Raw genomic sequence first — 15,880 nt, forward strand, 5'->3', positions numbered from 1 at the left:
TAAGCTAATATAGTTGTTCAGTAGCTTACAATTGTACTACCCAAACGACCATGTTACAATAGCTCATGCTCCCATCACACTGTACCAGCCTCCTGTATCCCCATCATATTGTATAGGCCTCTGTGATGCATATTTCTGAATCCGTATTCATATGGGGAGGTCCCAGTTTCCAGGAATAAATTCCAAATTTAAATCAAGGCCAGTAGTAGTAATGATAGCAAAGATGGAATATTGTGTGTAAGACAGAGGTTATGATTGTGGGAATACAGTCAGACATGTATATTAGTGTAGAGAAAGTTTCACTGTTCTCTGTCATGCTATTAGAGATCCTGGTGATGATACAGCACTAGGGAATTGGGCATTTCTATTAAAACTGATGCACAGGAAAAAAGTTGCTGTAACTTGCGATTTTCAATTTCTGAATATTTGTGCCATGAAAATAGTGAGGATACATGTAGCTCTAAGGTAGCCTTATGCCTTGGCAGAGGATATTCGGTATCTCTACGAGTTCAGATTCACTTAGACAAATGGAAAGTAAAAACATATTTTATTATATATCAAAAATAGATATTTTAAACACTCAGGGCAATATGAGCAACTAACAAAAGCCAGGTTCACCATAGAGTTTATTATTCAACCCTACTCTAAAAGGGCTTTATTCACGGTTTCCCATGGAGTGCTGTCCCAATACCTGGGCCACAATATTCACTCCTCTGCTGGCAGGGTTGGGACCAAGCCCATTATCCTCCTGCTTTTGGCAGGAGGATAAGCGGAGTCCAAAGCAGAGTCTATGGAGACATCCAAGCACGATCCTTTGAACAGCTCAACAGTTGCCATAACCCTGAGAAATGTGATTTTGCTAAGCTGATGCCATCTTGTTGCCTTATAGCCATTTTGATCTGTTATAGCTTAAATATAATTAGATGCACCTGTTTTGTAGGAGTAATTCATTATTTGCAAGGCTATGCTTATAACCTTGGACATACCAGACAGGAGATAAGCCTGCCTTAAATTTATATAAGCTTTTTAAATCCTGCACCAAAATTGCAGATGTTTGAGCAGGTTAGCCATTCTGGCAGAGGGAGTAGACTGCACTAATATTCAATATAGGCTGTAATAATATTCAATCCATGACTTAAGGGTTGCAACGCAATAGCTAGGGTTTAAACAAGCATTATGAAGTCAAAAAGCATAAGCCAAAGATCCGAATGTGAACATCTTTGTTCAGGCATGCAAGCATGGGTGCAGCATTCTTCCAAGAATCTGATAACAATGAACTTGTTACACACCCTGTCCACCCCCCCCGCCCCCCACCATACACTTACAATCAACCTGTGCACCTATCTGCTTCCGAATCACTGTTAAATTACTTTATATCCTTAATAAACATTGTAGGTAGACTCCTGGCCACCGAGACTGCAGTTATTCATTTGATGTTGATTAGTGTCCTCCATCACTTGTCACATCACTGCTATCAAACCTGTACAGTCAACTTTTATCAGGGCTGATGCTAGGAGCTTCTGTGGTAACCTGAAAGCAAGTTGTGCTTTATTGTAGAAAGCTGCTGTGCGGGGGACAGAAAAAAGGAGGTATGTTTTACTCATCACTTCCTTCCTCTGTGAAGGATTGTTTAGAGAAATGTAGGAATGTTGACATGTATGCTTTCTGTAAATGAGTCTGAGCTGTCTGCAATAGTAGGGCTGGATACTGAAGCTGGACAGCTTCTTTACTTTGTATTTGCTGTTGTCCATATACTCCACCAAACACAGATATATAATTGGTAAAATGTATCTTTCAAAAGTACTTATATTGACTAATGTAATAAAAAAGGGCACGAATGAGCACTTTTACACACAACACTGCTTTGCCCCAATGTAGTTTATGCAAGTACTGGTTTCTTGTGCCAGGCAGGTACAAAATATACAAATTTACTGCTGAATGAACATCTAGTTTCCCTTAAGGTTTTAATGGGTTGCTGATAATTCATATGCTTTTTATGAAGTGTAGTTTAAAATAGTGTTTTACTCCATGCTGATTGTCTGGAAAGGATTTTCAGTGCTGTTGCAATCAGTAGTGTTTAGTTTCTACACCCTTGATTGAGTCTGGAACTCAGAACTTCACAGTAAAGGCTCTACCCTCAGGTGAGCCCTACTTTATTTTATGGGACTGTGTGCGTGATTATGCATGCTGATCCTTATCAAAATAATATGATGGTCAATTGGGTGTCTCTATCTAGATGTTAACCGGACTCCCAGCAGAGTCTGGTAATTTCATATATATTCTTCACCTGTTGGTACTTGACACATTGCTGTGTTTTACTAGATATGCCAATAAGGGGGGCTAGACCAGCTCCCCTGGCTTGCTACATATATATATATATATCTTTACAATGGGTGGGATTTGAGTGGAAAATGAAAAACGGGGCAGTGAGAAAATGAATTACAGGGGAAGGGGGGATTTCTTTTATTTTTTCCTTTTTCTCGGTTCCATTATACCGCACAGACTTTGTCCCGACAGCAGGGACAGTTGGGGGGCATGTCCCCCTTTGTGGTGTGCTACAATGCAGGATAAGCAAGCCAAAAATAGCATTACAAGGGAGCATGGAGCGGGATGGAAAAGTATTATCTTTAAGTGCCAGTCACGCCTCTTCAAAGGGCTGACAACACCCCCTCAACATTCAAGCACTTGGAAACCTTCTTCTAGAAATCCTGCATTTGCCTCTGAATCGGGTGCAGGAATATGCCTTATCTTCCTCTTTAAGCAGCAGCGTGAGTAGACTATCCCTATACTCTTTAAACATATGTACACATTTTTTATTTGAATTAATCCAAATTCAATTAAAATTATAACTACATGAAGTGAACAGACAAGATACACAGGTTAGAGAGGACCCTGCCCGTTAGAGCTTACATTTCAGAGGGAGGTAATGAGACAGTAGGTGCAGACAGGCCCCAAGGGGATGTCCTGGACAGAGTGGTTGCCAAGGTGGGAGAAGACAAGTTCGAGAAAGTGATCATCGCAGTTGGTGACTAGCAATGTCCTTTGGGAGAGGCCATGGGAAGAAGTGAATGTGAGGAGTGTAGAGGAAGCAGTACTGAAAGAGGTGTTGATTGAGGTGTTAAAATCCCAAGAAATAGTGGGCAGGTTAGCAGAGAGGCAAAGCCGAGCAGCAACGCTATCAAGGAATTGGGAGGGAGTACCAGGGGGCGATAGATGACGGCAGCCATGACCAGCTTTAGTATGAGGAGTGTGAGTGAAGGAGAGGCCACCATAGGAGAGTGTAGTGAGGACAGTGGTGTCTGAGGGGGAGATTCAGGTTTCTGTAAGGGCTCATAGACTGTTAGAGTGGCAGAGGAAGGTCATGGGTGGTTTAAGGTTTGTTGTAGAAGGATCTAGCGTTCCAGAGTGCACAGTAGAAGAGAATTTGAATTAAGTTGGAAGTGTGAGAGGGGAAGGGGGGGGGGGTGGGTTGGATATAGGAATGGGGCTGATGTTAACCATAGCCATGATGAGGATTTGGGAGAAGATGAGGGCAGGTGACATGTGGGAGATCAGTTAGAAGCTTTGAGGGGCTAGGTTGGACGGATGGAGGACAAAAAAGCACTAGTAGAAGGTGCTGGGTGGGGAGAAGAGGTGGGGCAAGGATGCTCTAGCAGGGGTGAAGAGAGCAGAGTGAATCTCAGGGTGAAGAGAGCAGAGTGAATCACAGGGCGAATAGAGAAAACTGAGGATGGTAGAGTAGAGGGAGAGCTTGGGTGGATACAATGGAATAGACAGAGTAAGATGTATACGATAATGTGGAATGCAAGCATCGTAATGTAGAGACAGGAGATGTGAGCAGGTAATGAATGAACGGTATGGATTAGAAATTGTTAAGAGTAGTTGGTGGTGAATCTGACAACAGTAAGCATTTGAGACAGGTCAAGAATAAAAGAATGCAACTGTTTGTTAAGCAGGAGAGACGGAGTCATTGAAAACTGGGAGCGTAAATGGTTATTGTAAAATCTTGGTTAAAAAAAGATGAGCACATGTGAGAGGTAAGTAGCAAGTGTGGTTTGAAGGTCAGAACACAATAATCAAAAAGCAGTTGTAAGGAACATTGGTTGCAAATGGCTCAATAAGAATGTCAAGGCAGTGCACAAAGCCAGGACATGAGGTTGAGAATAACAGGAACTCACAGGCGAGTGTCAGATGTTGTCCTCCAATAGCAGTGTTTTGAGGTAAAATGTCCCCTTGCTGTTCACCTCTTGTTTAACTCTTGTGTTGCTCTTACTAAGCTATATAAATTTGATTACAGACTTGTAATTAACCCACTTAGAAATAACACACACTAAGTAGACAACACAGATTAAATATAAGGAGATATGTGATTCATGTCTGAAATCAACTTCCCAATAACCTCACACTAAAAGCCTGCAATAAAATTAGTAAAGAAACAAATAGTGCAAAAGGCGAGTTCTATAAAAAAAATTCATTTGCAGTCTAAAAGTAGCTGAACACTGGTGCAGAGTTTATTTTATTTAATTACTTGTGGATGAAACAGAGGATGAAGTGATGAGTAATTTACCTTTTAGAGACCAGATTGTTTGTTGGAAGAGGTACATAGATGACATACTTTTTATTTGAAATGGCTTAAAAGGAAGAGTCACAAGAGTCACTTGCGTACTTTAATTATAACCATTTCGGTCTCGAAGTTACTTCACAAGCAAGTATAGAACAAGTAATGTTTTTAGACCTGAGATCTATGTAGACAATGATCAACTCAAGAACCCACACAAAACAAGTGGACTACAACAATTTCCTATTAGCAAGCAGTAGCCACCACCCTACCTGGATCAACAGGATCCCTGGAGGTCAATTCCAAAGACTAAAAAGAAATTTCACGTGTGACATAACATTTCAAACATAAGGTAAAATCCTGAAAGAAAAAGTTTCTTGAGAGGAATTATAATGGAAAAAAAGAAAAGTACAAAAAAGCATTTGATATAATGCAGAAGGAGGGCAGAAATAATCTCCTCCACTTCAGACCCCCAAAAGAGCCACGAAAAACAGAGTTGACATTTACCTAATATAGTAGCAATATAAACATTTTTGAAAACATATAAAAAGTTAAAACTGTTGCGCATGTTGGAAATGGACGAAGAGTTAAACATTTTCGTCATGAACCGTCCTAAATTCATCTATAGAAAAGCATGCAACATCCTCACAAGCGGCTATATTCCACCACCAGATAACAAAATAAGTAACCAAAGCAAGTACGGATATTATTTTGTACTAGCTCTGTGGGATGCAGGAACAATACCACAAAGTCTTACTCCACTGGAAACCCAAATATCTTCCAATACAAACTCCAGGGGGTAAATATATCAAGCTGAGCGTTTTCCTACGGGTTTGAAAAGTGGGGATGTTGCCTATAGCAACCAATCAGATTCTAGCTTTCATTTTGTAGAATGTACTAAATAAATGATGGCTAGAATCTGATTGTTTTTTCAAACCCACCAGAAAGCTCTCGGCTTGATACGTTTACCCCCAGGAATTTTAAATTGAGACCCAATTAATTGCAACAAAGCATAGCGGGAACACCCCACATGACCTGCCGTTTTGGAGATGCTTTGACCATGTTGTCTAATCATTGCAATTTGGCCCTTGTCAAAGTCGCTTAGATCCTTATACTTGCCCATTTAACCTGCTTTCAGCACATCAACTTCAAGAACTGACTGTTCACTTGCTGACTGATATAGCCCACCAGGTGCCATTGTAACGCGATAATGTTTTTCACTTCACTTATCAGTGGTTTTAATGTTGTGGCTGTTTTGTGTATAAATCATCAAGGGGGCGCAAGAAGCTGTACTTTGATGAAGGTGCAGCTTCTACTGCTGTGGGCAGAAGACAATATGATGATAAACTTGTCGTCAGATTTATTAAGAGGATCTATCAATACCAAAGCAAACATTCTAAGATGAAATATCTTGCACCCAAGAGACTTGGCATTGAACAGGTTAGTATAGCAACAGCAGAAAATTGCAAGGTAAGGCTTTATTTTGCCTGATATGTGGAAAAAGGAGAAGAGGCTGTGGATGTCATCTTAGTGAAATGGCAATTCAGTCTGAGCTATATGTTTCCACTAGTGCCCATGATACCTCCCCTTCTAAAGAAATGAAGAATGACAGGGTGACAATAATAATACTACCTTTTTGGCCCAGCAGATCTTTGTTTCCTCAAGTGCTACAGTGAACAGTGGACAAACCATGGTTCCTTCCACTTCAGCCGGTCCTGATCCATCCAAGGTATAATAAATCATTCAAACCTAGGGTACTGGAGATTGGCAGCATGGCTATTGAGAGGAGACATTTAAAATGCCAAATTTTATTCAAGTAGAGTAAGTTCTACACTATTAAGCAGAATAATGAAACAATTGTTCTGACCACACTGTGTCGAAAACTAACAAAATCTAAAAGAAAGGAGATTTCATTGTCTGGACTTGGTCAATGCCAATAAAATTTATTTGAGGAGGCCACAGGAATTTAGAAAAACAGGTTATTTGTTTTAATCAGCGATAATAATAAAAAGTGAAGCAGCCTTAAAAGGTGTCAATGTATATAGACTGTAAAGAATCCAGACGTGCCAGAAAACATAAAGGCGCATTCAACAAGCCATGGCAACTTCATAGGCAGAGAATGAATCTGCTTGCATACAAAAGTTATGTAAAGACATACTTTCACCAAATGCCTTCATATTAATGTCCAAGCTTCAGCAAATATTAAGCGATGTAATATATATAAGGAAAGAAAAGAGGAAAAAAAAAAGATCCAGCCTAGGTGAAATGCTAGGTTTTATGCTGCCATGGAGGAGGAGGAAACGGCAGGTTATTAACTGATTTTATTTTATTATTTTTTTTTTTAACTCCTCCATGGCAGTATGCTGCCCTTCCTTAGTGTTATTACTAATATTGTGTTGAGATATCGTTCAACTTGGGGAAAACCAGAAAACACAAGGAGCAGGGCGGTGTGTCTATATTTACCTTCCTGGTGTGTGTCGTCTTTCCTGTCCTGACTTGTGCAAGGTGGTCGGGGGGGTTAGTGCATGCTACCGTAGAGGAGCAAAGGAAACCAGTTTAACAGGTAAGAAACATCTACTGTTCTGTTACCATTTGGTAGCCACCATAATTTCTTGGATCCTTATCTATAGATATTGCTCTCATAGCTCAGACAAAGTTCACTTTTAAAGCCGGGTTTCTCATGTTCGCACTTGTCCTTTGTATTCCACCTCGCTACTGTCTGTGTAACATCTGCTGATCTATTTTGTTTCCTATAGTTTTACTGCGGTAAAAGTCACTTGCCACCCCACAACTCGAATGTGGGCTACAGTTTTGGAGACCTGTCTACAGGAAGAACATATGAGAGTCCAGAAGAAATTAATGTTATTAATTAAAGGAACTGAGAGTTTCTTTATAAAGAGAGGCTGATTTAAAGCCAAATGTTTTTATTACCGTATATACTCGTGTATAAGTCGAGTTTTACAGCACATTTATTCTGCTGAAAAAGCCCCCCCTCGGCTTATACCCGAGTCAATGAGTTTTCCCAGTTTTCTGCGGTCCTCGGCTTATATTCGGGTCGGCTTATACTCGAGTATATACGGTAATTTGGAAAAGTGACTTAGTGGTTACTTTATTGATATCATCTATAAATATGTCAGAGGTTAATATAAAGGTTTGTCCAGGTAGTTTTTTATGATTCTGCAGGTGACAAGGGAGTATGTACTTCAACTGGAAGGAATCTTTATCAGCTATTTATATAGCGCAACTAATTCCACAGCGCTGTACATAGAACTCTCTCACATCAGTCCCTGCCCCACTGGAGCTTACAGTCTAAATTCCCTAACATACACACACAGACAGAGAGCGACTAGGCTCTTATTATGTATGGGGTCAAGAAGGAATGTTTTCCCCAACTGTGAAAATAAATTGAGAGCTGCCTCACTTGGCTTTTGTTTTAGCTTTAACTTTTCTCAACCTTGCTAACCATATAACTATTTCTTTACAGACTGCCCTGCAATCCCAAAGAGCATTGCTCCTTGAAGGCAACGAGAGCTTGAACAGAGCCACTAACAGTATAGCCAGATCTCACCATGTAGCTGCTGAAACTGATGCCATTGGCCGGGATATTGTTGAAGAACTAGGTGGACAGCGAGAACAGCTAGAACGAACTAAGGGACGGGTGAGTAATGTGGGCATTGAAGAAATGATCGGTCACAAAACCTTCTCTTTACAAGAGCAGTGCAAAACGGAGAACTTTTTGTGCTTGGCGCTAAATCTATGATACTAAGTACTGTGCTCTTTTTAGTTTTGTTTACCAATTGGAGAGTTGCCTGCTCAAATATTACCAGGGGACTGACTGTTCCTAATCTGGATGTGAGCTGGCCTCTTCCTCTTTTCTTGATCTATATCGACTGAGCGATATACACTATATGGACAAAAGTTTTCGGATATATATAGATAGGTAGATATAGAGTTAGGTAGATAGATATTAAAGCAGAAGGACAAGGCGCACAATAGTGTAGTATTTAGGTAACACAGTGATGATATACTGTGTAAATATATACCAAGAGATAGTGTGATGTATAAATACAATCAAACACCAATCAATTGAACCAGAAAGAGTAGGTACACCAAACAATGTGTTTTTGTTAGGAACCCCTCCAGCCGGCACAACACAACCCGGAGTCTACTCTGCCAGTCAGGTGTTCACTGGAGCCCCTGATGGTGGGGACAGACTGGGCTGCAGACTGACAGAGGGTCGTGAAGTGTGTACCGGCTGGGGAGAACCCAGGCAAGAAGAGTCAGGTCCACGCAGAGGTCAAAGGCCGGCAGCAGGTAACAGTAATGATGAACAAGCTGAGGTCAGAGGTCACAGGCAAAGTAGCAGAACGGGTAAACAAGCCAAGGATCAGGGTCACAGGAAACACAAGCGAAGTCCAATACGAAGCCAAGGGTCATACACGGGAAGTCAAACGTAGATACAGGATACAGGAACTGGAACAAGCAGGTCAGCAGACTGGAGCACAGAAGCTATAACCGGCAATGAGGCAGCAGACCTCATTGCCTTAAATACCCAGCTGAACCAATCACAGGTTGAACACACTCCTGCAGGTTAATAGAGCAGTCACTAATAGAGCCAATCAGGGCTTGCCCCTGGCCTGCACAGTTGCAGGCTAATGCCTGTAATTGCCTCCTATAATCTGCCCCTATTAATTAGCCCACAGGCTGTAGAATCGCTGCGCCCGGCTTCCTCCTATTGCCGGGACGCAGCTCTGAAGCGTCTGCTGGTTGCCCCGGCAACGGCCGGGTTATGGCCGGAAATGACGTCCCGGTCGCCATGGCGACGGCCGGGACGCGGGTGAGTGAGTCGCGGCGGCTGGGCACTGCCGCGGCTCGTAACAGTTTTTAAACATAGGCATACAGTGGACACTATTCCCCACTTATGTGAGTCTTCATACCGAATATATGATGTGATAAGATTTATCAATATCCAAGTAATTTCCGGAAAGGTTTTATCTCAAAGCAAATGGTGAACATTACACACCACCCCCACTAATGGATAGCAGCGTACCAAATGTACAATCTTTAGAGCTTATCTGTGTAGTTTGGTCTTTATCCAGAATCCCTCTAATTTCCAGGTTGAACACCTCATAAAGGACCAAAAAAGAATCCACATAGTGTAGTATTGCAACCACAACAGAATTTAATGTGTAAAATAAGTAATGCACTCACATTGAATACAAAATAAAATCACTTATCTGTTATATGATGACCCAATTCCAAAGGAGAAAGTCGCTCAGATCCTTATACTTGCCCATTGTACCTGCTTTTAGCACATCAACTTCAAGAACTGACTGTTCACTTGCTGACTGATATATCCCACCAGGTGCCATTGTAACGCGATAATGTTTTTCACTTCACTTATCAGTGGTTTTAATGTTGTGGCTGCTTTGTGTATAAATCATCAAGGGGGCACAAAAAGCTGTACTTTGATGAAGGTGCAGCTTCTACTGCTGTGGACAGAAGACAATATGATGATAAACTTGTCAGATTTATTAAGAGGATCTATCAATACCAAAGCAAACGTTCTAAGATGAAATATCTTGCACCCAAGAGACTTAGCATTGAACAGGTTAGTATAGCAACAGCAGAAAATGGCAAGGTAAGGCTGTATTTTGCCTGATATGTGGAAAAAGGAGAAGAGGCTGTGGATGTCATCTTAGTGAAATGGCAATTCAGTGTGTGTGTGTGTGTGTGTGTATATGTATATATATACACAAATAAAAGATATATCTGGCGCTGATCACCACAGCGTAACTACTTCCAAATAGTAAGATGGAATATGTATAAATATACAATATATAACAATTGAGTCCCGTATCCACAGTACATAAAAATCACTTGACTCTTATAAGAGTGGCAGCCTCGATAGCCTGAAGCCAGATGGTTAGTCCAGACAGATTGGATTACTGCAACAGAAGAACAAGCAGCGCCTCTCAGTGATATATCAAATATACAACGTGGAATAGAGCAATAACATGCGTACCGTGAGGTAAACAGCGATGAGTCTTTTAGGAGATAGTGGAGTAGTCTTTGCTGTACTTGTAGTCCTCCAGATCTCCACCGATCAGTACCAAACTGCAGAAAGAGCAAACATAGTATAGCTCTGTAGTATTCTTGGTGAGGGCAATATCACCAATAACCCCACTATCCTATGGGGTGTGTGGGAATAGTATCCCAAAATTACCAATATAAGTGACACCCATATAAGTGCAAAAACATTTTAATCTGCGTACCAGATATCATGAAGTATCCCACTTGTGAGGAATATTAAAACAGTGCAACACCAATGACTTCACAGTCACAACCTCATCCAAATGGCGAAGATGCATAAGATTGAAAAAAAGGAAGATATTTTGGTATGCATATAAAATTTTTTAATAAAATGTAATAAAAGCACTCACATGAGGTACTGGAAAACACACTGGATACAGCTCAACGCGTTTCGTCTTGCACAACTCAAGACTTCATCAGGAGCATTAAACATACATGTGCACCATATTGGAGCTATTTATAACACAGCCACGCTAATTGGCACATGCGCGGTGACCGCCATTCATCCCGCATGCGCAAACCATAGAAAATAGCTTTATTGCTATAGATACAAACAGACCAATTCTAAAATAATCCACTAGATAAATAAACAGTCAATTAAATACACTGAGTGTAGAAAGTCCCCCAGAATTGTATATAAACCTTTTTTGATGATATATGAACTTACATTATATAACGTTATTCATAAAGGACCCATGCTGGATTAATACATTCACAGCATGAACCCGTCAGCGCGCATGCGCCAGAAGATGGATTAACTTTATTGCTATAGTTGATATATGCGCAGCGTGAGCTCGTCAACGCGCTAGCGCCGGGATATGGAATAACTTAACACAAAAACAAAAAAAAAACAAAAAACGGAAAAATCAAAAACAACTTAAACATAAACAAACAAATAAACACAATACTATATAATTCCAGGTCATAAATTCTGTTTGAGGAGATAAACGTATAAAATATTACCTCTAAAAAAAGGGGATTAACATCTCTATTTTTCCTCCTTTTTATTCAAGGACAGTATAAAAATATATAGGGAACTAATTAGTTCTTATACTAGTATACTAAATATATATATATATATATATATATATATATCTATATATCTATATATATATATATATCATACATATGTAATTGGAACATTATTCATATATAATACCAATCTCTAAACAATCAGGTGCAGCTTAAATGAAAATAAGTAATAGTATAAATGTCAAAATGAATTGTAAGGCTCTTGGATTTGTTATAGCATTCATAAATGCCATTATTGTAGAGGTAAAACACCAGGCAGAGTCTTGGCAGCTGAGCGCCAGATACAGACAGCGCTGCCCAACGTGTGGAGAAAAACTGTCCCTGTTCACTATATCTAATTCGGCTCTTACCCTGTCACGTCCAGTGAGACTTTTACTGGTTGTGTCTTGGCGCCCGATTTCAGTGCTTCTTTGCAGGTTACTGCAGTCCCGGTTTGCTGAAACGCAATGGACTTCCTGTATGGTGTAGCACATGGATAAAAAAAGACGTGTATTTCCTCTAACGCGTTTAATCCGTAAATAACTTTCTCAGAGTACTAGTTGCTGATTGGGAGGGCCCTTCAAGGCTGTCCTCCCTTTTTTTTTTTTTTTTTTTTTTTCAAAAAAACTTTATTAAAAACAATCAAAGCACTTAAAATTAAAAGGAATTAACGAATTCCCAATTTTATGCACATAATATTTCGGTCTTGGTATTCCAAAATTGAATGGCGCTGATAAGTTATCTTTTAAAATAATATTAATGTTTATTCAAAAGGCAATTGGTCTTTAAATCGAAATTATTTGCTTAAAAAACTGTGTGTTTATGTGTGTGTGTATATATGTATGTATGTGTGTGTGTGTGTGTGTGTGTATATATATATATATATATATATATATATATATGTGTGTGTATATATATATATGTGTGTATGTATATATATATATATATATATATATATATATATATATATATATATATATATATATATATATATAATGTTTAGTGTGTGTGTGTGCATATATGTTTTGTTTGGGGTTTTTTTTAAACAGGAAGTGATTATATATCAATCTATTCTTAAAAATTATTATAGAAATTTCCAACTCAGGCGATTATATTTTTAAAAAAGGGACTTGGATTGAAATCTACATTCAGGCCGCTAGAAGTCATTTGTCTTCATATTAAAGATCCATTTTACCTCTGTTTTGGCTCGGGTTTCTACAAAATTTCCCCCCCTTCCAGAATTTATGGACCTGTTCTATTCTCCTCAATTTCAGTTAACTTGGGTCCCTATTGCGTGCTTCTAAAAAATGCTTTTAAGGCCTTTTTTGATGTTAGAAATATGTTCAGATAGCCTAGTCTTCAGATCTCTCTTGGTCATCCCTACATATTGTAGGCCACATGGGCACTGTAAACCATATATAACACTTTCTGAGTTGCATGACATGTTCTGCATAATTAAAAAGTTTTTTTCGAATTGGACTTAAAAGAAAGTTGGTTTTGTGTCTCTTTCACCAATAGTTTTACACGCTTTGCAGTTCAGACATTTATAGAAGCCTTTTTTCTCATGATCTTTTTTTGCGTTGGAGCTAGCGGAAAAAAACTTTTGGTTAGTATATTCTTCAAGTTTTGTGCCTTCTTATATATTATCCTAGGATTTTGGATAATACTTTTTTTCATCCATTTGCAGAATGTGCCATGTGTTTTCATAATATTCTCCAGTTTCTTTGTTATTATTGTATTGAATAATGAAGGTCACATCAGATAATTCAGTATTAATGTTCCCTTTGTATTTCAACAATGACGTTATGCCCAAACTTTTTATCTCCTCTGAAAGCCAAATCTAATTCTACTTTATTATAATTTCTCTCCCAAAAAATATTTCTTTAAATTATTACCTTGTTTTTCAAAGGTTTCTATGTCCAAGCAGTTTCTCCTCAAACTTCTAAATTGGCTGCCAGGTATAGTTTGAATCCATGTCCTGTGGTGATTACTGGATGAGGGCAAGAAATTATCACAATCTACTTTTTTCTTAAAACACTTTGGGGGGGTATCCAATTAGCCGCTTATTTGCGTATTTTAGTGCTAATAAGCGGAACCGCCGAGAACGCAACTATTCAACTTCAATTGTAATACCTAATCCCAGCCCCTTATAGCGTAATACAGTGATTCTGCGAATCAGTTTTTTTGTTTTTCTTCTAGTTTTTCCACTGAGAAATGTGATTTTGCTAAGCTGACACCATCTTGTTGCCTTATAGCCATTTTGTTCTCTTATAGCTTAAAGACAGATTAGATACAGCTAGTATGTAGGAGTTATTCATTGTTTGCACAAGACTATGCTTATAACCTTGGACATAGCAGATGGAGATAAACGACTCCCCCCTGGGGAGTATTCCTGTGTGAAAATGAGAGAATGTAACAATATCTGTGTAAAGAAAGCATGAGTGGTTAAAACCTTTTGGGGTGTAGTTTTCTGTAATACGTGATTTTTGCTATATAGATATGGACTTGTAACTAATAAAGTAGAGAGCTAATTGTACACGCAAACCATGCAGTGTATTTATTTCTCTCCAGCTGATGAGCTCATAACTGATAAACTGACACAGGTGAACAATCTCTGATTTAGATGCGACAGCATTGGAGATCGACACCGAGACTGCTGACCTGAACCAAGGACAGAACAACTGGAGGTCGCCCTGGACACAGGACTCTGACTATAACCCGGGTGAGTAGAGTTTTCTCTTTCATCCATCTGGGGGACACTGCTAACCATGGGGTAGAGTAGGGTAGGGAGCGGTCTGGCACCCAAATAGTTAATCTTTTGCTGCTGACAGGCATATCCCCCCGTCCCTTCCCCACAGAAATCAGTTTGAAGTAGGTGCCCTTGGAGTATGGGCTGAAGTATGGAGAGCTGCACAGTGAACTGCGTTCACTGGGTTTAGGCTTTTTTGTTATTAGCTGTTGACATAGTGCACGAGTGGCTCTGTAAGACAGAGCGCACTCGTGAGCAGAGAAGGACTGTACAGCTGGGGAGCCGCGGCACCCGCTGACAGGTTGGTAACAGTTAGACTTCTCGCAGTGTGAGATGCGCATTCGACCGATCGTAAGTTGGAAACTTTTTTTAAATCGGTCTTTACGGCTGCTGGTACAAACTTCAGACCGGCATTATCTTCGGCCTTGGTAGCAAGGGCTATGGAAGCCTGGGCTGGGCAGTTAGAGTCCCCATTACAGGATTCGGAACTGCTCCCCCTGGCCATGCACCTTAAGGAGGCGGCAGGATATATATATGAGGCGGCCCAGAATTCAGCCTCCATATCATCTTCTATTTCTGCTACAGCAGTAGCAGCAAGAAGAACATTATGGTTAAGAGCCTGAGATGCAGATTTGGAGTCAAAAAGATCATTAGAATCCATTCCGTATACTAGTGGGATACGATTTGGTCCAGAGTTGGACTCCTGGATCTCACAGGCCTCGGGGTAGGAGTACGTTCTTGCCTGTGAATGCTCCTAGACCCAGAGTTCCAAGGTTTAGTTCTTTTAGACAGCTTTTTCACAGTGGCGCGTCTGGCAGAGGCCAGACAGTCAGGTCAAGGGCTGCTGGAGGTAGCAGACAGTTGCTTAGAGGAAGGTCATCCTTGTCCTCCACGGCAGCAAGGTCCTCTTCCAGCAAGCTGCCGGATAGACCGACAGCATGACTACCATCCTCCTCTGATAACAGAGGGTGGGGTTAGAGGACGGCTGCTGGGGTTTGCCCAGCAGTGGACAGAGTCCTCAGCGGACAGGTGGGTTCAGGGGATCATGAAAAGTGGTTACATGATAGTTGGTGGAGCCTGCTCCACACAGGTTTTTTGTAATCAGTTTACCCCGCTGTCCTCAAAAAAGACAGGCAATGCTCTCTACTGTCAATTTGCTTCTTTTGAAGAAGGTTATTGTAGAGGTTCGGAAGTACCAAAGAAGGGAGGGGGTTTACCTATTCTTGGTACAGAAACCGGACGGTTCATTCAGACCAGTGCTGAACCTCAAGCAGCTAAATCTGCATCTGAGAGTAGATTCTTTCAGGATGGAGTCCTTAAAATCTGTCATAGATGGCCTGGAGGCAGGCCAGTTCATGGCATTAATAGACATCAAGGATGCCTATCTTCATGTGCCGATCTGGGAGGGGCATCAGCTGCTTCTCAGATTCACTGTAGGCTCCGCTCACTATCAGTTCAGAGCTCTTCCG

General features: G+C 40.3%; 1 protein-coding gene across 2 annotated transcripts in view; it reads left to right on the top strand.

Annotated features, from left to right (window-relative positions):
- Nucleotides 1-15,880, top strand: part of VTI1B (vesicle transport through interaction with t-SNAREs 1B) — a 98,103-nt gene that overhangs the window by 57,570 nt on the left and 24,653 nt on the right. Inside the window, exons 4-5 of one of the 2 annotated variants that reach the window (XR_012680268.1) lie at nucleotides 8,043-8,216; nucleotides 14,286-14,384. Coding sequence is in view for 1 of the 2 variants with exons in the window: in XM_075193091.1 (XP_075049192.1) it covers nucleotides 8,043-8,216 (174 nt within the window). In the remaining variant the exon portion in view is untranslated. The remainder of the gene's footprint in view (nucleotides 1-8,042; nucleotides 8,217-14,285; nucleotides 14,385-15,880) is intronic. The other variant, XM_075193091.1, reaches the window with a different exon arrangement.

Source organism: Mixophyes fleayi, chromosome 12, assembly GCF_038048845.1.
Source record: "Mixophyes fleayi isolate aMixFle1 chromosome 12, aMixFle1.hap1, whole genome shotgun sequence".
Lineage (NCBI taxonomy): Eukaryota > Metazoa > Chordata > Amphibia > Anura > Limnodynastidae > Mixophyes > Mixophyes fleayi.